Here is a 22746-nt window from a genome sequence, read left to right as displayed (position 1 = left end):
ATTAGTTTCACCTTCTTTTGTTTTTAAGGTGTAAACAAACAATAACGCTCAAGAATTCACACTATCGATTTTTTTATAATAATGTCAGCAGATCCATCTTCGTTGGAGGGGTCCATAGGTTGACTAGCATAGGGCTTGGGGTCCGAATGAGGAACTTCACTGGCTCGCCGGTGGAGTGTAGATTGGCTCGCAGCTTCATTTTCCTGCTCATGTGTCTTCGATGAGCCTATATGCATAATGACGCTAGGTCTTGACATGTTCATGGAAGTGACCATATCTTCACAATGTATAGCTGATTTTGTTGCAACACCATCACACATCTTTGTCCTTTTTTGGGGAGGATCTTGCTCAGAATTTTCTTTAAATATAAATTGAATTTTAGTTTTTATTAAATAAAACGGTTAGAAATACATATTAGTTTTAATATGTATTGTGCGGGTCCCACTTAAACATCCCTTGATATCCCGCAACTCATATTTAAAATTCTTCTTCCACATTCCCCTGAAACAAGACAGGCTTTTAATCTCAGCGATTTTGCCGTTTTTTCTTTAGAATCCAAATAATTTCCGCTACAATCCCAATTTAACTCAATCCCATTGAAATCACTCCAGTTTAAAAGATATAGAAAAGCAGTTTACACTATTGGAATCCTAGCCTAGCAATTGATGCGTTAAAAGTTTATTTGACATAAAAGTAATAATGAATAAAAATAAAAAAAAATCGTTCCTTTTCCAGTACCACATAGAGCTCCCCTCCCACCACCCACTTAAACATCCCACTTAACATCCCTCCAATCTTCGTTCAGTTTTAAACATTGACTTATGCTATCCTATTTTACAATTCTTCTTTCACATTCCCCTGAAACGCAATGGGCTTTTAATCTCAGCCATTTTGCCGTCTTTTCTTCAAAAGCCAATTGATTTAAGTTCAATCGAAATAAAAGTAATAATGAATAAAAAAAAAAATTCGGTCCGTTTCCAGTATTGCATAGAGTCTCCTCCCACCACTGTGTTTCCGACTTAAACATCCCTCCAATCTTCGTTCAGTTTTAAACATTGACTTATGCTATCGTACTTTTACAATTCTTATTTCACATTCCCCTGAAACGCAATAGGCTTTTAGTCTCAGCCATTTTGCCGTCTTTTCTTCAAAAGCCAATTAGTTTAAGTTCAATCGAAATAAAAGTAAAAAGGAATAAAAAAAAGAAATTCGGCCCGTTTTCCAGTAACACATAGAGCCCCCTCCCACCACCGCAGGTCCCACTTGAACATCCCTCCAATCTTCGTTCAGTTTTAAACATTGACTTTTACTAGCGTATTTTACAATTCTTCTTTCATATTCCCCTGAAACACGACAGGCTTTTAATCTCAGCCATTTTGCCGTCTTTTCTTCAAAAGCTAATTAACTTAAGTTCAATCGAAATAAAAGGAATAATGAATAAAAAAAGAATTCGATCCGTTTCCAGTATCACCTAGAGCCCCCTCCCAGCACTGCGGGTCCCACTTAAACATCCCTCCAATCTTCGTTCAGTTTTAAACATTGACTTATGTTGTTGTATTTTACAATTCATCTTTCACATTCCCCTCAGACGTAATAGGCTTTTAATCTCAGCCATTTTGCCGTCTTTTCTTCAAAAGCCAATTGATTTAAGTTCAATCGAAATAGAAGTAATAACGAATAAAAAAAATTAAATTCGGTCCGTTTATAGTTTAGTAACAAAATTGTGTAAAATACAACAGAGAATTATGGAAACCAGACAGTCCAGAACGCATTGTATTAAATACCTAACCATCTCTATATTAAATATTAAATTAAAATACACCTACATAGTTAAGGTTTATCTCACCCAGTCTATGCTGATTATCCCCGAGTGGACAAAGAAAACCTTGATTATTTTTACCCTCTGTTTGCCAGCTTTCGTGACCCTATTTTATGATTGTCTTTCGAATAGGTGCTAAAGTTCCATACTGTTGAAGATTTATATGTATTAAGACAATTCACCATAGGTTTTCGAAAGCATGGTAGTGAAAGTAATCTCGTGCAATGACAAAAAATAGATTTACATAACACTTAAATTTATTCTTGTTAACTCTTAAAGGGATATAAAAAAGTACTCACATTTTTCACTTGGTACTTGTGTTTTATACCCACTGCAATACTTGTGTATTATACCGACCATAGCCAAGAAGTGAAGTTAGGTCAATCGAATCAATCGACTTGTAAAGGATGAATATATGCTAATCATCTTCTGACATTTATATGATATGGCGTGGAAGTCAACATTCCCTAAGACTTACCTTTAGTTAGCAAGCAATTTTAACCCTTTATCGGTTTCATTCAACCATAATAAAAAAAAATATATTCTTATTATTGTCATCTGGTTTTATCTGGATATTCATGTCCATAGTTAAGAACATTCAGACCATTTAATGCTAAGCTATATTGGACGAACACTATAATTTGGGTCTTTGACCTTGAATAAATTATGTACAATCAGTATCTATTGACATGGTCTAGTCCCTCAGACTGTAAGCTCTGTATTGTATACCATTTTGGTCCGAATATAACGGGCTCTGATCGCTTTATACGATGTATATTCAGTTGTAAGTTCAGTATTGCATACAACCTTACTACTTGAACGAGGGTTCAGTTACAGGGGTTCTGTTGCAAGGGAACCAGAAAAAGGAAAATCCCCCCGAGAATTTGTAATACCAAATTTATTGTATTTATTGAACAATACATTTATAATGTTGGAAGTATGTTAGGTGACAGAATTTATAATTAACTAACTTGTTAATTGAATTTTCATAAAATTTACACAATGTGGCTAGATGGAACTGTCAACCATTTGTGCTCGGGGTCTGTAATTTCAGTCTGCGCGAAAAGTATTAAGAGTGCCTGGGGGGGGGGCAATTATGTCTAAAACCTCCACAAGTGTGTACTCAACAACCTACTCAAGTTTCTTGGTGATTGATTGGTCTAGTAGTGCATAAAGAAAAGACATACATTCGATTCTCTGTCCATAAATAATTAGCCACATATTTTGTATAGCTGGAGCAACAAGGGTGGAGAGTAGCCCCAACGAAATCCTTAATACCTGACCAAAGATGCCACCCCACCCCCTTAGCTGGCCAGGTCCTTTTTTACTTTCTATTTCAAGGATCAGTAAATAAGTATAACTTCCATGAAGTTTCATTTCAATATTGGTTTTCATAGGCAGCGCAATCGCACTGCCTAAGTAAAGAACGATGTTGGCACATTGTATTTTTTTTTCCATACCCGGGCACTTCTTATCGAAGGAGCTGTCGTAGAAAATTCGAAAAGGGGTAATTCAATTGGAAATTGGTGTGGCTTGTGCCCTTTTTAATTGTCAAAAGTGACTGGAGGGCAACTAGGCCCCCCCCCCCCTCACGCCCATCATTCCCCCAAACACATCTAATCAAAATTTTCAAATAGCCATTTTGTTGAGCGTAGTTGATTTCCAGATAGAAAATATGTTTTAGAGGGGGACGCTCCCCCACAACCGTCAGGGCAAGGGTTTTAAGTTATGCCCTGGGGACATATAAGAACGATGTTGGCACAATGTATTATTTATCTTTTTCCTTTAGAGCAGGGCACTTCGTTTCGAAGGAGTTGTCGTGGAAACTTTGAAAAGGGCTCATTCAATTGGAAATTGGAGTGGCTTGTGCCCTTTTTAATAGTCGAAAGTGATTGGAAGGCGACTAACACCCCTTCTACGCACACCATTTCCCGAAACACATCCAATCAAAATTTTTGAAATAGCCATGTTGTTCAGCGTAGTTGATTTCCAGATAGAAATTATGTTTTTGAGGAGGACTCTCCTCCACAGCCTTCAGGGCAAGGGTTGCGTGTTATGCCCTGGGGGCATATAAGGTTTTTTTTTTATAGAAGGCGTTGTCGTAGAAACTTCAAAAAAGGCTCATTCGATTGGAAATTCAAAGGGCTAGTGCTCTTTTCAATAGCCGAAAGGGATTGGAGGGCAACTAACCCCCCTCTCACGCCTATTTTTTCCCCAAACACATCCAATCAAAATTTTGAGATAGCCATTTTATTCAACGTAGTTTTAAGTTCTGGAAATTAGGTCTTTGAGGATGAAAACCCTCCCCCCCCAAAGCCCTCAGGGCAAGAGTTATAAGTTATGCCCTTGGGGTATATAAGGCTTTTATAGAACGCGATATAGCAGAAACTTCAAGAAGGGCAAATTAGATTGGAAACGGAAATGGTTAGCGAACTTTTAATAGTAGAAAGTAATTGGAAGGCAACTAACACCCCTTCCACTCCAACCATTTCCCCAAACAGATCCAATCAAAATTTCGAGATAGCCTTTTTGTTCCACATAGTTTAAAGTTCAGGAAATTATACCTTTGAGCAGGACAGTCCCCAACAGTCTTTAGGGCCAGGGTTATAAGTTATGCCCTTGGAGCATATACGTTTTTATTGAAATCTTTGTCGTAGAAACTTGAAAAGGGCTCATTCGATTGGAAATTCAAAGGCCTAGTGCCCTTTTTACTAGCCAAAAGTGATTTGAGGGCAACTAACCCCCCTCACGCCCACCTTTTCCGCAAACATCCAATCAAAATTTTTAGATAGCCATTTTGTTCAGCGTAGTTGATTTCCAGATAGAAATTATGTTTTTGAGGAGGACACTCCCCCACAGCCCTCAGGGCAAGGATTGTAAGTTATGACCTGGGGGCATATAAGTTTTTCATAGAAATTGTCGTCGTAGAAACTTCAAAAAAGGCTCATTCGATTGTAAATTGAAAGGGCTAGTGCCCTTTTTAATAGTCGAAAATGATTGGAGGGGAACTAACACCCCTTCCACGCCCACCATTTCCCCAAACACATCCAATCAAAATTTCGAGATAGCCTTTTTGTTCCACATAGTTTAAAGTTCAGAAAATTATACCTTTGAGCAGAACACTCCCCCCACAATCTTCAGGGCAAGGGTTAGAGGTTATGCCCTGGGAGCATATACGTTTTTATTGAAATCTTTGTCGTAGAAACTTGAAAAAGGGCTCATTCGATTGAAAATTCAAAGGTCTAGTGCCCTTTTTAATAGCCAAAAGTGATTTGAGCGCAACTAACCCGCCTCTCACGCCCACCTTTTCTCCAAACACATCCAATCAAATTTTTAGATAGCTATTTTGTTCAGCGTAGTTGATTTCCAGATAAAAATTATGTTTTTGAGGAGGACACTCCCCCACAGCCCTCAGGGCAAGGGTTGTAAGTTATGACCTGGGGGCATATAAGGTTTTATAGAACGTGTTGTCGTAGAAACTTCAAAAAAGGCTCATTCTATTGGAAATTCAAAGGGCTAGTGCCCTTTTTAAAAGGGCACTAGCCCAAAAGATAAATAAAGAAGCAAAAGAACTTAGGGATAACTAAGCTAGTGAGAAAATGTTCCCTGCATGTTGTTTATTGTCGGATTTTGTTGAGGCTTTTGGTCCACCAGTTTCTTAGACTATGAATACTAAAGAGTCCAAAAAGTAATTGGGAACTTTTTCTTCTGTGGAGCAAGAAAGATACCTACTTCAAGTTAGGCCAGTAGAACTGGCAATTTCCCTTTGACGGTATCTTTCCCTGCCCTTGTTCCATGTAATATAACTGGCTTCTTTTTTTCAGTTACTCTACATAATTGCAATGAACCACTTGTACATAATGCTAGATTTACCGCCACATCTTCATTGCCTGGAAGAGAACCAGAACAAGCTAAAACTGAAAGTAAGTAATCTACAATTCATATAAAACGTATTTTCTTTGGAAAGTGTCATGGCGAATTTTAAACCTTGTAGTATAATCCTATCCTTATGTTCAAAAACCCGACTGAACGCTGCCTCGCTGACGCTTACGAATTCATTGAAACAAGTTGAGCCATATGTGAAAAATTGTCCTTGCACAAAAGAAATCCCACATTGTTTGGTTACTTTGGTTTCAAGTTGGTTAAATTTTTGCACTACAGGGTAAAAAGATTAGTTATTAATTAAGTCATAAAAATCAAATTGTCAATGGTCCTGAAAACAAAGCTATGTTGTTGTTTTTTTACAGTTGCAAAATTTAGTTTTTTTTTCCTTTTTTTGAAGAATCCTAGAAACTGCCTGAAGTATATGAAGTTTTATAAGTAATCATGCATTTAATAATTTAAATGAAACTTTTTCGATTTATTATTTTCCTTTTTATTTGCTTTACAATTTGTAATATTTGTGTTAATTTTCTTGAACAGCAGGACAGGAAATGAAATTTAGCTCGCAGCCGTTGTTTGCACCAAGAACCGTTGAAACATATCTTTACCTAGATCTGTTGCTAATTTTAGAAATGGTACCAGAATCTGCTGGAAGTGAAACATAGTCTATTTTTTTTTGTAGATTTCATCTCAATTCGATTCTTTCAGTTTATCTTTGGAATTCTCTTGGTTTAGCACATTCTCAAATTGTTTTCACTCTCAAATTTTTCATTTTCCTCTATATCTTTTCCTTAACTCTCTCTCTCCTCTCTCTCTCTCTCTCTCTCTCTCTCTCTCTCTCTCTCTCTCTCTCTCTCTCTCTCTCTCTCTCTCTCTCTCTCTCTCTCTCTCTCTCTCTCTCTCTCTCTCTCTCTCTCTCTCTCTCTCTCTCTCTCTCTCTCTCTCTCTCTCTCTCTCTCTCTCTCTCTCTCTCTCTCTCTCTCTCTCTCTCTCTCTCTCTCTTAATTTAGCACATTCTCAAAATGCTCTGCCCATCTCTCTTTAACTCTTTCCCTATCACTAATTGTGGTCCCGATCCTATCTTTAACTGAGACCAGTCCGTAGGATTTGTTCATCTGGACTTTCAAGTTATTAACATACCAGTACAATATTTTACTGCGAGGCAATTTTATTCATGGCTTCCACTTCACACTTTCTTAGTTCATATTTAAATGCTTTCTCCACTTTCTTTAAATTCCTTTTGTTTTCATATGATCTATCACTCAGATAATTATTGTACAAGCCGCTTCTCCTCTCTATTAAACATAAAGCTTTTTCACTAATATTCCTAGCTGCATTCCTAATTTTCCTTCCTAAGACACCATCAGCAACGCCATAAATTGTTTTCCTAAAATCATTCGAATTTGAAACTCTCTAGTTTAATATTCAACTGTTCCTGGAAAATTTCTCTAAAATTCTCATCCTGGAGTCTACCAACATCATAACTTCCCGGGAGGTAGTTACCTTTGCGAAATTTCAGCTTTAAATTAACCCTAGATACTACTAGATGCTGATCTTTACTTTTAACATCAGTAACAGCACTCCTTATTTACCCTAGTATCTTGTATTGATCCTGCCAGTCGTCGGTTTACAGTAACATAATCAATAAGCTTAGCTGTCTTACCATCACGTGAATACCATGTTAACTTATGGGCTATTTTATGACCAAATACTGTATTGGTTATAACTAGATTGTTATAACCGCTTGATTACAAGTAAGCGGGGAGGTTTTCAACCTCAGACTGGACCATTGATTGGATTGATGAATTCGACCTTGCAATTTCGGAAGCTCTTTATAGTTCTTCAATTAAACTAAAAGAATGATTTGCTTGTCCTTGAGCCAGAGTTTACAGTGTGTCAGCTGAAATGGTTTTCTTTGTCTGTGTCGGAAAATTGTTCCGTCAAACTTTTATTTCTTCAAGCAATGTTTCTGCTTTTGAGTGGAAAGCTCGATTCGGCCAGGGAGACACCAAACTAAAGTTCGACTTACATCTAAAAGTGCTTAAGTGTGAACAGCTTCCTGGTCCTAGACGAATTCAGAGAACCAAAGAAGAAACAATTCCCCATGGGCCCAAAAGTACTGCCATCTAGTGTTACTGGCCATTTCTGCTCATGATTTGGGGTTGATGGATTTGGGGTTGATGTTTTCATTACACTTTGTGCCTTTGAGAGTGAGGCAAAGGAATGGAATCACATGCACCTTTTATGCTTTGATAGTTCTCTCATTGCTAAAGAAGTTGTAGCTTACCCTTTGTTCCTTTTTTTTGGCAGTGATATTGGAAAGCTGGTAATAAAATCATCTTTCGAACCATATTGGATAAGTTACTTTCGACGCTGATCAATAGTCCTCCCCGTGGAAAATCTCCCTCGCAGAAAAATTTTCGTGTATTTCTCAGTAACAAATACTATATGGGCAAACTGCGTAACTAACAGCCATTCACCCAAGGTTGTGGGGGGTCTTGTCATTCCCACAGGCATAGTTATAGAACGTTCAACAGTTGAATCAAATGTATATCACAATTTTGATTGGATGTCCCTAGTGAAAAGGGGCGTTGGAGAGGGGCTAGTTGACATCCAATATTTTTGGTCACTTGAAAAGGGTACTAGAACTTCTGATTTCCGTTCGAACGAGCTCTCTCTCGATCTTCTTGAACTATTGGTTCAATACTATGGGGGGGGGGCAAATAAGCAGGCATCCGTGATCTTTGTTCTGGGAAAAACTATAAAATTATACCTTTTTGGAGATAGAAACTTCCACAGTAGGCTTCTCTAATGCTGAATCTGATGGTTTTATTTTCATTAAGTTTTGCTGGGCTTTTGAGTATTTCTCCCCTTTTTGAAAATTGGGCAAATTATCTTAATTCCGTAGCTATAAATGGGTAACACTAAACTTAATAATTGTATATATTTGGAATCAGCATAAAAATTCAATTCTTATGATGCATCAATTTTTATCAAAATTCCGTTTTTTGGAGTTTTGGCTACTGTAAGGCCGAGTCGCTTCTTACTTACAGTTTGTTGCCACGAACTGTTTGATATGCTTTTAAACTCTAAAAGTTCTCTCACTGCTGAACAAATTGAAGCTTACACCTTGCTTGTTTCTCGGTGGTGATGTTCGAATGTTGGCCTACAGCAAGGATATAAATTTTTGAATAAAGATAGTTTTTTTTTTTACGCTAAGCAATGTTCATTGATGAGGTGATCCAAGTATATAACCTCAGATTTCACAGGCGAAAAATACCCACTTCGAAAAAAAGAATGATGGGTTGACAACATCAAATTATGAAGGGAGTTTTAAGTTGTAATCGGTTGCTATACCGTGGTCATCTTAAGCAATGAGGGGTTGGCTCCTTTTCTTTGTCGGATACAGGGAATAATTGCCCCTGGCGCTATTAAAGGTAAGATTAATTAACTTTTTATTTGATCGAAAGAATTGGAAGAATTTAAGCAATAATCGATTATTAGACTATGATCATGTTCAGGAATGGGGGGCTATATACATATAATGTTATTTTTACCAGCCATGGTTATATATCATACTGGAAAAAGCTTTCGGTTGTTTTTAAGTGAATATTGTAAAGAATGAACACCAGTTGCAATATTCTTTATCATATAGTTTTGCTGTAACGTCATTTATGGTTGTAATCTAGGATTGTGACGTCATTTATCATCTTCTGTACAAAGATGTAGATTTCTTGGCAAAAAATGATTTTATTTTAATTACTGTGTTTTGCCAATTACGAAAGCTCGTAGACGTAGCAATTACCTTTAACATGAGCCCTCAAATAGCTCTCTTTGATGTTCCAATGCCCCACTAGCAGCGGAGGAAAGAAAGGAAAAAAAAGAAGACACAGCAGCGCTACCTAGGTGAAAAAGTGATTTTCCTTGTTACAATAGCCAGGAGACTGGTTTTCGGCCCGGTTGATTCTAATGATGTACTTTTTGTCTTAATCCGGTGCTAATTTTAGAGGTTTTAGGCTACTTTTTGGAATTCGGTTAAATTTGTTTTCAAAATAACATTTTACTATTAAGACTAATCCAGATAATAGTTACCATTCCTGAATTAGCCAGAATTGGCAATCTTTTCTTACTTCCCAATTTTTTTCCCATAAAACGCATTTTTGAATTTTTTGTTACTATGGGCCATGGTTTGTCCTTTACTTGGCTGCAGCTACCGCCGCGATCGCTATAATTGTTGTAGATGATCATATTATATGACCTCTATTTTTTTTATACAAAATCCTTTCATGAGATACACTATTTTGAGAATATAAGGAGCTGACAACTGTATTGCAGAGGCGCATTCTAAAAAGAGACACAAATTTAGAGACAAAGGAGGAGCAATTAAGTACCAATGGCGCTTGTACTGTGTTCATTTCAGGTTTTGTGTGGGTGTCATCTTTTACTAGTTAGCACACCCTGTTTCCGACATATTTAAGAGCGAGCAAGATAAAAAAAAAAGGTTCTGTATCATACATGGAAACAGGTGCAAGTGAAATGCTTGTTGCCTGACCAATATTATGTTCAGGGGTGGGGCGATAGCCCCCAGTGTAAGTTAGTTTACCCTTGATTTGTGTATATTTAAAGAGTGCATATTCTACGGTATTTCTGTTTCTCAATAGTTACGGATTGCTTAATAGTAGGCTATCTCGTTGCATAGATAATACGTTGAAATTATGTTCGAGATAAATAGAGGATAAGTGTTCAGGTGGTGCAAAGTGAATATATTAGTTAAATACCTACTTTTGTTATCTGAAATTTTGTTGAGTTTATCCTTCTATGTCCATGCTTGAGGTTCAGACGCACAGACGGTACCAAGTATGGATGTCGAAATTAAAAAAAAAATTATCTCACTGCTTAACAAACTGGAGCTTATTCCTTACCCCTGTGATTTAAAAATAGTTGTTCTCAATGAGAACTTCTCATGCAAGAAAATGAATTTTTTAACCAAGAGACAGGAAGTTCTGTTTCAACGCTAAATGATAAATTTTAATACTTGTTGAGCATGCAACTTTTGTGTTAATGTTCATGTTAGTATGAATGTCTGAAATCTGGTTAATGTCGACATTCACCGGTGAATATCCCAAATTACTTTTCTCTTCTACTACTACTAACAACTCACTGCAGCACCAAGCCACCTGAGGCCATCACAGCTACGCACGTTCTTCCTCCATCCCAATCTATTCTAACCCTTCCTCTTTACACCCTATCAGGAAGTTCCCATTTCCCTTAAATGTTTTTTATGACATCCGCCCACCCCAACCGTAGACGATCTGCTTTCCGTTAAGCCCTAGACGGATGGCCGAAAAAGACAATCTTCGGCAATCTGTCATCCTTCATCCGCAGAACGTGCCCTAGCTATCTCAATCTTTCTCTTATTATAGCCCTAGAAAGCGGGAATGAACCACACTTTTTGTACAGCCTACTGTTTGAAGCACAGTCAGTCAGCCGGGTAGCCAGAACAATCCGTAGGCAATTTCTCTGAAACACATGTAGCAAATCTTCATCCGCTTTTCGGCGCGCCCATGCTTCAGAGTCATATTTGACCACTCTTCCAATATTCTAATCTTGGTTTGCAGACTTATTTTCCTATTCTTCCAAACTTTTTTCAGCTGTGAAAAAACACCCTGAGCCTTGGATATTCTACTTTTTACGTCTTCACTGATCCCACCGTATTTACTATTAATACTACCAAGGTTAGTGAAGGTGTCCTCCTGATCAATCTTTCGTTATCCAACGTCACCTTTTCATCTTAACTTATTCCTAGCCTCAGCCTTCTTAACATTAATTTTCAAACCTATTCTAGCACCCTGAACTCGCAAAACCTGTAAAACTTCATTCATTTTGCTCACACTTTCATCTAGGATGCTTAAGTCGTCAGCATAATCCAAGTCCAAGAAAGTATTTCCTTCCCATTTGATTCCGTGTTTTTCCATTGCCTTTCCTATGCTCCTTAAGACAAAATCCATCAAAATGATCTATATAAAGGAGGATAGAACACAACCCTGCTTAACTCCTGATTTAATACAAAACCAGCTGCTAACCTCATTTTCTACCTTAACCGCAGCTGTGTTATTCTCGTACATAGCATTCATCACTTTAGTGTATTTGCCTTGTATACCATACAAGGATAAGACCTTTGCTAAAGCTCTTCTATCAACAGAATCGAACGCTTGCTCATGATCTATAAAACTGAGTACCAAAGGTGTTTGATAACTCAGGTTGGATTCTGCTATGATTCCATTGGCTTTGCGAATTAGCTTTTTCAGTCTTATGCAAGCTTTGATGGTAGAAGTTCAGGTTAGGTTAGGTTGGGTGTGGTTAAACTAGGTTATAAATCTCAGAAATGGGTTAAAAACCTAACCCAATCTGTTGTAACCTGTCACTATCAAACCTTGCATTAAGCTGAAAAAGTTGACTGGCAACGCTGACTAAATCCAAGGAGAAAGAAAGGATATTTTGGACATTCACTGGTGAATGTCTACATTCACCGGTGAATGTCGATATTGACCAATTTAGGACATTCACGGTAGCATTCATATTGGAAAAAAAAGAATTCGCAGCAAAAGTGTGAAACAAGCTATATAGTTAAAAGTTGTAATGGGGATTTGGAGCATGATGATCTTTGGCAATGAGGATCTTGCAACTTTACCTTATTCGTGTACTTATTATTAGTATCTGATATGCATATGAGGATGGGAAAAATTTATTTTCACCTCTATCATGTAAAGTGACTTGTAAGGAAGAATTATTGAGTATGTTCATCTTCAGGGGGCGAAGGTTTAGATGGTCTAATTGCCTATTAATAGAGAGTAAATCTCGTTTTAAGCAGCAACAACGGAATAATAGCTATTAATGAGCTGATAAAAGTGTCACCTAGCTCAGGTTTTTTTTTGTTTTTTTTTTTTTTTTTTTACATAGAATTCTTAAAGAAATTTGACATTTAAGCAATTTTGAAGTTGTCAACTAATGTGTTAACGTAAACACTGAAAAAAAATGTGAGACTTGAAAGTGATAATCTTGGCTGCTTGGCAGAGGTAGTATTTGACGATTAAGGGCTTGCAAGTTTTGTTGTTTGGTATAACCTACACGTTGTTGTTTTCTGAGATGTATTTTGCATCTCTATTATGAATAGTAAATTGTTATAAAAAGCATGTAGTATGTTCATCTTCAGGATCGAGGGGTTGTATATACGGGGAAATGGGTGTATTTTTGTATAAGCATCTGATATATATGTGGATAGAAAAAATTGTCTTTATGCAAGTGAAAACCCAAAGATTGTATATAATAACGCAACAAAATGATGTTCTTTCAAAATTATCAGTAATATGTTCTTGTTGTGATCAATTGGTAATAGACATAGAATCAAACTGTTCTTACCATGAAAAACAACAACAAATAAAGCCATAAATGATGCATGGAAGCTATGCCTTTTACTATAGGCAATGCTATAGCGGTGCCTCTGATACATCAAGAACTAATAATCGGCATTGTTTGGGGCAAAATAGCGTAGTGTTAGCTGGCTTTTAAATGGCGTATTCTTAGAAATAACAGCAGAGATTGAGTTAGGTTTTAGGCTGAGGGACAAGTAGCAAAGCGTTGGTTTGTGTACAATCTTCTTTTTCGAGTAAAAGCACTGATTAGGTTTCAGGACGTTGGGAATATAAGTTGAAGCACTGTATTTTGAGGCTTTCTTTAAGAAACATGCTATTGTTTTCTTGAAGTAAATTCTTCTTGGGGCATACCACTTTTAAGGTTTCAAGGAGTTGGCAAATGCTGCATTTAATGGATCGCGAAGAAGCAAAATTGAAGTGTTATCTTTTTTCACTCTTTTAATATAGTCGATCAAAGTTCGCTCAAACACTTTTTGTAGCCCAGACAACAAAGACAGTTTAATTTAGTTTTTCCTAAAAGTAATACATGATGATATTGCAGTAATAAATGAACCTCATTTTCTATTTTTGATTGTGCATCCTCTTTATTTTGTAATATTTACAGTAGAGTTTGAAATTTTAATTGTTCTAATATTTGTGACTGTTGAAATGAACACTGTTGAAGTCCTAAGATAATATACTAAGTTCTGTTACCTGCGTTAATAACTTAATTTTTTTTTACCACCCCTGTGACTAAATTTCGTTTAGGCAATTGCTGACCACCAAACTATTTTTCCAAGTTCTGTAAAAGATTATTGTGAGCAGATTAAATGTAATTGTGTTGCCTGAAATTTTAAGTGGTCAATGATACAGATTTCTGAATTGTAAAACCATGGAGAAATCTTGTTTTAAATGGATATGTAACATAAAAAATATACACTTGGATAAAGAACTGTTATGTAAGTGCATTGCTCGTATAGCTGAGGACGATAAGTCTAGAATTGGAAAATTTACAAACAAGAATGATGCTGTTTCCTGCCTTATTGGGAGGTTAATGATACGAAAATATGCTACCAGTGCTTTGAACATCAGTAATGAAGACTTGGTGATCAAAAGAGATGATAAAGGACGACCATATATTCAAAATGGCAAGCCTCTAAATTTGAAAGATTTAGACTTCAATGTTTCTCACCAGGTACTATTTTTTAAACTTATTTTCTTTTTTTCTGCATATTCCACTGCATTTTGCCTAAATATATTACATGTTGTCTAAAATTAGCATTACTTTGTTTTAATGATTTGCTTGAGTAATGTGCTTCACACAACAATAACTAACTTAAAAATAATAGATGAATATGATCATGAAATTTATTTTCATAGTTACTATTTGATTGGAAATTTTTTTTTAACTAATATAGAAAAAGGCACTGATTTTTACGAATATCTCGGCCGTATAATAAATAGCCATCCTCAGAAAAAGAGTAAAAATTAATATATAGACCAAAAAATAAACTGACTATTAAAAATCCTAATTTTAAATACCTATTTATGGTTTCTTTTTTATGAAGACGACTGTTGTTTATATGGCCGAAATATTCGTATATATTAGTTCACCTCTTACTGCCTTAGTTGAGAAAAATCTTTATTCCTTTGAATATTTATTCTCATATGATGGGAAAGCCGTATGATTTTTCATAGTTAGTCTGACTCGGTGCTCCCTCCTTTAAGTTTTGGAAACGTTTTTTTAAACTGGAAATTGATACTCAACCAAGCTCATCTTGTTTTTGCGGCAAATATAGTGTTTTAAACAATTTCTTGTCGTTTGGCAACAAACTTCGGCTTGATTTCATTAAATTCTGTGAGATGTTTTAAATTACTTTGGAATAATACTTTGTAACTAGGGGGTTTCATAACCCATACTATTCTGCTTAATCGACTTCCACTTCGGCTTTAGCTCTCTCACCGGAAAGTAAAATTAGTAGTAGCACAAACTACGTCTTTAGTTTTTGTTTTAAAAGATAAGTTTAGAATTTTTTATTTTTTTTTTAGCATTTTCAAGTGTATAGTAATCTTCACGTTTTGACTTTTCTTCTAAAGTGCCCTTTTCTCCTTGTTGTATCTATCGTCGAAACATCTTCTTGAACCTACTTCAATAAAGGCTGGAAATCTGCCCCCCCCCCTTTCAACTTCCTAGAATTCTGTGTGGAAATACTCTGCTTATGCTTTTTTACCAGCATAATTGATAGCGTACAAGTCTCATATATGTCACTATTTACCATTGGTATGCAAAAACGGGGAGGGGGCCCCTGCCCTCCCTAAATGTCTGAATTGTTAGAGTTCTGTATAAATTCTTTTTCCGTGTTTTGAAGGATCCCCCCCCCGCCCGAAAAAAAAAAAATTATTATGCATAAAAAATAATTGTATATAAGAGGCTCGTGCGATGAGTGGTTTCATTGTGAATACTTGAAAAAAAGTTTCACCCGATGATCCGTCACCACATGCAATAGCCTCCCAATAGAGGAAATCCAGGGAAACCGTTCTCTCGGAAGAATTCTAGAGAATATACCACAAATATCTCAAAAAGAAACCTGAAGTGATCCCTGCTCCTTTTACGTGAGAATTGCTAAAGTTTTGTATAAAATCTTTTTCATTATTTTGAGGACTCTGTCTCCCCCCCCTCCAAAAAAAGAAAAAAATCGTTTGCACGCACGGGTTGCAGTAGAAGATGCACGTTGAATGAATGGTTTAAAGGTCCATACTTGAAAACGAGTTTCGTCCAGCGATCCATCGCCACGTGGAATTGCCTCCCAGTTGAGATAATCCTGGAAAACCCTTCTCGAAGTGTTCAAGAGAAGGGACAAAAATATATCCAAATGAAAACTGAGGTATATTATCAGGACTAGCGGCAAATCGTCAGTTGTGCTTTAGCCTCTAATAAAAAGAAAGATCAAGGGAAAGGGGCCTCTCATAGGTGAGTTTGAAAACTCGAGGAAAAATTTAAAAAGTCTCGCCTTTGATTGTTCTTTGGTGACACAAAGCTCCTGAAGAAAAATTTTTCTTATCATTTAAAACCTATATCTCTGTAGCAGTATCTATTTAGATTGCATTTTTTGATCATGTAGACTTGTCAAACACGTGATCACGTGTTTGACTTAAAGCCAGTCTCCAATTGGCAGGTTCTGCCATTCTGCCATCTTGCAGAAAAAGCAACGTCGAAGTTTGCAGTATCTGCAAACTGCCAATACGGATCCGGAAAAGAAGTCTCCATTCAAATAAAATTTGCAGATTGGCGATGCAGATTTGCAGAATCTGCCAAATGCAGACTGGCTTTTAGAAAGAAAGATAATAGGAAATTTAGAAAGGCCAAACTTAGAAAGAAAGATAATAGGAAATTTAGAAAGAGCAAACTTAGAAAGAAAGGTAATAGGAAATTCAAATAGGAAAATTTTAAGGGTGAGTTAAAAACGTGTCAACGCGTACATGATCATTTATTAATATTTGGCCGAAGCAAATACTGTCATCTCTATTCTTTTTAGCTTAGAAACTACTCGTGGTAATTTTTCATACTTATAATAGGGTCAGAGAAATTGCGTATATCCACACTTTTAATGATTTACATTACAATGAAAGCATGCAAGAAAAAAAAGGAGGAGGGCTTTTAAAAAAGTGAACAGTTATTTTTTGGTTTAAAAAGCAAAAAGAAGTATTTTTGCATGTTGAAATTGTATGTTGCTCTAGAAAAACCGTAGAAAGCCTGATCTTTACTCCAAGTACAACTTAATGTATTTGTTTTCTCTCTCCGTCTAGAACAGCCAAATTAAGCCTATAATAATTATAGACAAAATACTATATAATAACCACACTGAAATAAAGGCATTAAGATTAAAATTATCTGGTTTATCTTCTCCGCTTTAATTTGAAGAAAACCAAGTCTCAGTCTGTAAATAGGCCAATTACCTAGCTCAGTTCTTGTAAGACCTGGTGGAGCCTCTAATTCGATTCGGACAGTTATATTTTGTTTGACTTTGCCAACTCTGTTCAATTTTCTGAGCTGTGTTTGGGCTTAGTAACCTTAAAAGTATATCCTTTTCTTGTGTTTGATTAGAAAAAAAAAACGTTTCATTTGTTTTTTCCTTCTAGGGTGATTATGTTGCATTTATTGGCACTAGGAACGGGCGAGTTGGAATAGACATAATGGAATTTGAACAAAGGCGAATGCAGAGAAAAGAGGAATTTTTTCGACTCATGAATAGACAGTTCTCCCAAAATGAATGGGGGCTAATTCGTTCAGCTGAAATTTATGATAATATTTTGCCTGGTTATGATCCTCAGTTAGCCACATTTTATAGGCTTTGGGCTCTGAAAGAAAGCTATGTGAAAGCCATTGGAATTGGAATCGGTTTCGACCTTCAGAGAATTAGCTTTGAGCTGAGTGAATTTAATTTGTCAAGAGAGAAATCGATTTTGTCAACAAAAGTTAATGTTGATGGACAAAAGACTGAAGATTTTGTTTTTGAAGAAACATTAGTTGATAATTCATATGTTGTGGCTGTTTGTGCAAAAAGGGAATCAATGATAGACTCAACTAGCTTTTTGAACATCTCTGTTGTTGAATTGCTAAGTAATCTGAATTGTATTATGGAGATTGATGATGAGTATTGTATGAATCTACTATCGAAGAAATAGATTGTTCCTGAAAGAACACCTAGTTTATTCAGTATAGATTATGTTTTAGCATGAAATTCTACAGAAGGTGTCTTTGTAGTTCCCATAAAATTTTTCTGAGGAGATGAAAATCATGCTTTATTATCGGTCATGTGAGCTAGTTCAGAACACACAAGAATTTTGATCTGAATGTAAGATCTGAGAAAACCGGTTTCATGCAAGAAAGACAAGTGACAGGTGACAGAATGCATTGGACTTATATAATTTGCGCTATATATTTGCACATTGGGGGGGTGGGGGTAAAGTATAGCGGTTCTGCGTGCTAAATGAGTTAGCTACAATTATACTGCATATTGTGAAGTAAGAATTGTTCTCTAACTTCACGTTGTCCAAACACTTTACCAACCCCCCCCCCCTTGTGTACAAATATATAGCCCAAATTATAAGTCCAATACATTCTGTAAAAAAAAATAAGTCTTGTAGCTATGAAAAAGGTTTTTCCAGATCTACAGATCACAATTTGTGTGTGTTTTCTGAATAATTAACAACCACCATTTTTTTTTACCGTAAATCCATTTAAATCCCTTAAATCCACTCAGCTTGAATGAAGGCAGTTACCAAAATAACTTCACATTACATAAGCCTCTCGAAGTTTTATTGAAAAGTATCAAATATTGCTGTCGATTCTGCAACTGGATGTCTTACTTTCGATTCATCTTTGTTCAAAGGATTCATTCTCCATCTAGCCAGCAACTAGAAACAGTAATTGCTCAAAAAATTATTTTTTAGGCTTGTATTTTTAGTCAGGGTGGACATGCTAGTCTCACACGATTTGTTCCCGTTTAAAAGTCCCCCAGGAAACTTATGAAAAAAAGGGGAAACAACAGTTTCATTAGAAGTATTTATGATAGTAGCCTGCTTATAGTATGCTAAATTTTTTTATTAATCTTGTTTCTTATTGAATCACTGCGCTCAACGTGACTTTAATTACTGGACAAAGATACCTAGTTTCCTTGTTCTGAGTAGGATCTGTGTGTACCTTCATGCGTCATTTGAATTTTTAAAATTACTAGTCTGTCCTTTTCTGTGTTGTTGTATAAATCAATACTCCTTTTTTTTGAATAGCTGGTGCTTGGTCAGCGAAAAATTCCGACATAAACCAACATCTAGTCATAGAACTATCTTCCATAATGCAAATTGTCGGTATATCTACAAGGGGCAGAAAAGCACCGTCAGAATTCGTCAGAGAATATGCTCTTTCTTATGGGTCGAGTGGTTTAGATTTTTCTGACTACAAGGATATGCATGGTGGACCCAAGGTATTTACTGTTAATGGTGGTGGTACTAACAACCTTCTTTTGGAAGCACTATGCCAACTAGCATAATAAGCTTCTTTGAACTGTAGAGTAGCCCTTGATAAGACTCAAACATTGCTTGGTGATTAAGAAGGTCATGTCGGTTAAGAAGGGGTCTCCGGCCCTTTTGAATTTCTCTTATAGGGAAGGAAAAAAACCTTTGTTTCCTTTTACACAAAAAGAACATTTTACTTCTTGCCAACCCTCCACGCTTGGGTTACTAAATTTAACTGCTGGTTGTAATTTATATATTGGTTGTCAGCTGATATGAATCAGGTTTTTTCAAGTTTCGAAGCTAAGAAATATAGCTTATAACTCTATAAAAAGTGTCCATCAAAGTCGATATCTTAGAAAATATGACTTGAATAATTAATATATATATATATATATATATATATATATATATATATATATATATATATATATATATATATATATATATATATATATATATATATATATATATATATATATTAATGATAGGCTTAAGGCACCTCAAGGGCAAGGGCTTCAAAATACAAGTTGTGTCCCTATAAATAACTACTCTTGTCTGAAATATCCTTTTTATCAAAGATGTACTTCTATATAAAAAAAAAATTCATATGTAGTTAATGGCGGAAATTAAAGTTTTTGAGCGCTTTAATAAATTTGAGAAACTTCCAAACACCTTTTTTAAGCAAAACCTACTTATTTTGTATTATATACATTTTATATAAGAAGTGACTTAAATTTCAAAGCTGCCCGCTTGTCTTCTTAAAGGTTGAAGGACTGGATAGAATGCTCAACAATCAACAATTTTTTCCCCCAGCGATAGTTTACCTAATTCGCACTTATCACGCTTTTTGTTTGCAAAGCGAGTCTTTACCAATTTGAATTCTAGTTTTATTCAAGATTTGAATGTTTACAACTTGTGATACGAGCCTCCTCCCTCCCCCAGAAAGACTCTTATGTAGCAAAAGCTTTTCTGTGCAGGAATTTCTATTATAAATTATAAAATTGTGCATGCCATTCTACAGTGCTTGGAAAGAGTGATTTTTACCCTTAAAGTCACTCTCTTCCTTCCTCTTAGGCTCATGAATACCAAATTGACAGACAAAATTCTGACAAGGCTTCTTTTTTAAATTATTCACTTGCAACGCCCTATATAGGATGATTAATTGGCCATTATTTACCAGTTCCAAGCCAGATGATACGGTTGTTTGATAGTTTGGCACAATAAAGAAAGCTCCAAGTTGAGCACTTTCTACATCATAAATAGATTCTTCCACGGAAAAAGGTTAACTCATTGTATTTGTTCAAATAAAACCCCTTTAAATGCAGAGGATTAAATTGAAATTACCTTGAATTTTAGGCGCAGGACGACTATTATAATCCATAAATCTATTTCTAAAATACCTATTCAGATCTGAAAAGTCTCTTTGTTAGAAATTTTTGGCGATTTTAGTTTTCTCTTTGCTTATTTATAATCACATAAATCTCTTTTCTGACTACCCTTTGTTTAGCCTTTTGTCGTTTAAGTGCTGATTTAAGTTTGTGTTTTTTTCTCCTGTTTTATAGATCCATCTTTCTTGATTTAGAGAGATTGTCGTTCTAATGATTCTAAAAAAATATTTTCTCTCTCGTTGTCCCTTTTTCTTTTTATCTTGACAAATTTTGAAAAGAACATATACTGCTCTTTGGACCTTCAATTTTGATCTAGTTTGAGTAAAAGGGTGCTATTGTCATTTCGTCTTAATATACAGCACAATTTCGAGGGTTTATAACATAAGTCGAGTGGGTGGATTGTTGCTAATATATTAGTTTCTTTAAAGCATATATTTGTTCAGCAATAGCTTAACGATCTCTATTTTGGTTGTTCATATGCAAGAATTCGGATTTTAATAAAAACTACCATATATTTTCTTTTGCTTTTAGTGTTTGCTTGATTTAACCGGCTTTAAATTAGTGTACCTTCCTTCTCTTTAGATATTTCATGTTCAAATACCTGTCATATTGCTCTTTTTGAATGCAAAAAAAATGGCAAAGCTCCAAAATTATAAAAATTGGTCTGAATTATGTTTTGGAGTTTACCAATATTACTTTTTTCCTCTTTTTGGTACCTGGAAGCAAATTGAGACAGAATAAGGTCTCTTTTACATTAGTGTCTCTTCCCCACTTACAGTTTGAGCTACCTAGAGTTGGACTATCCGCCGTTCTAATAGTCTAAAATAGGGCTTTCCATACTTCTGATTATATCTGTGGCTTGGGTTGTACCTTATCGCTGCTGATGGAAATAGCTAGTACTATCCTAGATAAAAATATGTTGAAATTTAAAATTGTTTTTCACAAAATTGGATCGGTAAATTGTTACGACGGATTGAGTAGGTATCCTCAAAAACAAAGGCAAGATTGAACAATGTCATGGCAGCAAAACTTCAAACGGAAAAAAAAAACACTTTTGTGTAAGAGAGTCCTGAAGGCTCGACCTGGGAACAATGATAATTTTAAAAAGAAGAAAAAGTGGACGTTTTTGGGTTTTATTTGCGGGCGTTGGAATAAATAATATTTCTTTAGATTGGCATTGGCTATTTTGGGTGGGGGTGGGGAGCAAATTTTTGAAACTCCTTCTCCTTCGGCCTCACTACTTAGGTATGACGTGCGGCCGTACGGATTCAAGACTAATCCTCTGCAAAAAAGTGGTATTTGCATCATGCAGGGTTATCAGCCATGTTTTACGAATGCTTATGTCTGCTTACTCCTAGGTGTCTCCTTTTAATTTTATTCACGTTCATAACACAATATTTACCATTGTTTTCCCATATGACCTTTTAACTTACAAGCTGCTGTTGCTAAATACTTGGTTTCAGCTGGGAATGTCTAAGGTATCTTACAGCCATGCAATTATAGAGAGCATAGTTTGTGTTTGTGCTTGTTTTCAACAAGGAATGAGTTCTCTAGTTGCCAACAAGTTGTTCTGACAACTTTGGATAATTTGGTATCTTTGTGGAGATAGGTGATATAAAAATCTCCATTCTGAAAAATATTAGTGTCTGGAAAGCAGGAAGTTACTCTTTATGTTTTGCTTTAGGTACTCTAGCTTGGGTAGCTTCTAATCACAACGTATATCAAGCCTTAGACATGCGTTTTGATATGCTCTATTCGATAAATTATGTTGAGACTTATGGTTTGCCACGCAGCAGAAGCTTTGTCACTCACTACTCACTTGATTTTGGAGAAGATATACACCTGCTTAGGCCACTACGTGATAATGATGGTGAAATTAAGGTAGCATGATTGTCTGACCGTTTTTTCTGATATCCAATAGCACTTTAGTTCCGCGAAATGTAGCATGCTCTTATATTAATCCTTGTTTTAGGTGTGTGTCTCTTTTTGCTGCATGCACTCACGTTGGATTTTGCATGTCAATTGTGCCACTATCCAACTATCCATTGTGTCAAAGCCTACAGTCCAGTAGAATATTATGTGTTTGGATCCCCCTTCCCTTCAGGCTGTATTGTTGTTTTGGATGAATGAATGGATTTATTTACTCAATGCCCCCCAACAAAGAATTGAGCTCGTTTATATTGAAGAAAAAAGTAAAAGCCCAAGCGTTCATAGACTACTTTACAAAGTT

General features: G+C 35.9%; 1 protein-coding gene across 3 annotated transcripts in view; it reads left to right on the top strand.

Moving 5' to 3' along the window:
• Nrx-IV (neurexin-4) overlaps positions 1 to 22746 on the top strand; it is an 89133-nt gene that overhangs the window by 13821 nt on the left and 52566 nt on the right. For 2 of the 3 annotated variants that reach the window (XM_089099396.1, XM_089099395.1), the window contains exons 2-3: positions 5644 to 5742; positions 18904 to 19097. In XM_089099396.1, coding sequence (XP_088955522.1) covers positions 5644 to 5742; positions 18904 to 19097 — 293 coding nt within the window. The remainder of the gene's footprint in view (positions 1 to 5643; positions 5743 to 18903; positions 19098 to 22746) is intronic. The other variant, XM_089099397.1, reaches the window with a different exon arrangement.

The sequence above is a fragment of the Artemia sp. Qi Xiang Cuo genome, chromosome 13 (genome assembly GCF_049724085.1).
Source record: "Artemia sp. Qi Xiang Cuo chromosome 13, ASM4972408v1, whole genome shotgun sequence".
In the NCBI taxonomy this organism is placed as follows: Eukaryota; Metazoa; Arthropoda; class Branchiopoda; order Anostraca; family Artemiidae; genus Artemia; species Artemia sp. Qi Xiang Cuo.
This window is presented reverse-complemented; position numbering and strand designations above follow the sequence as displayed.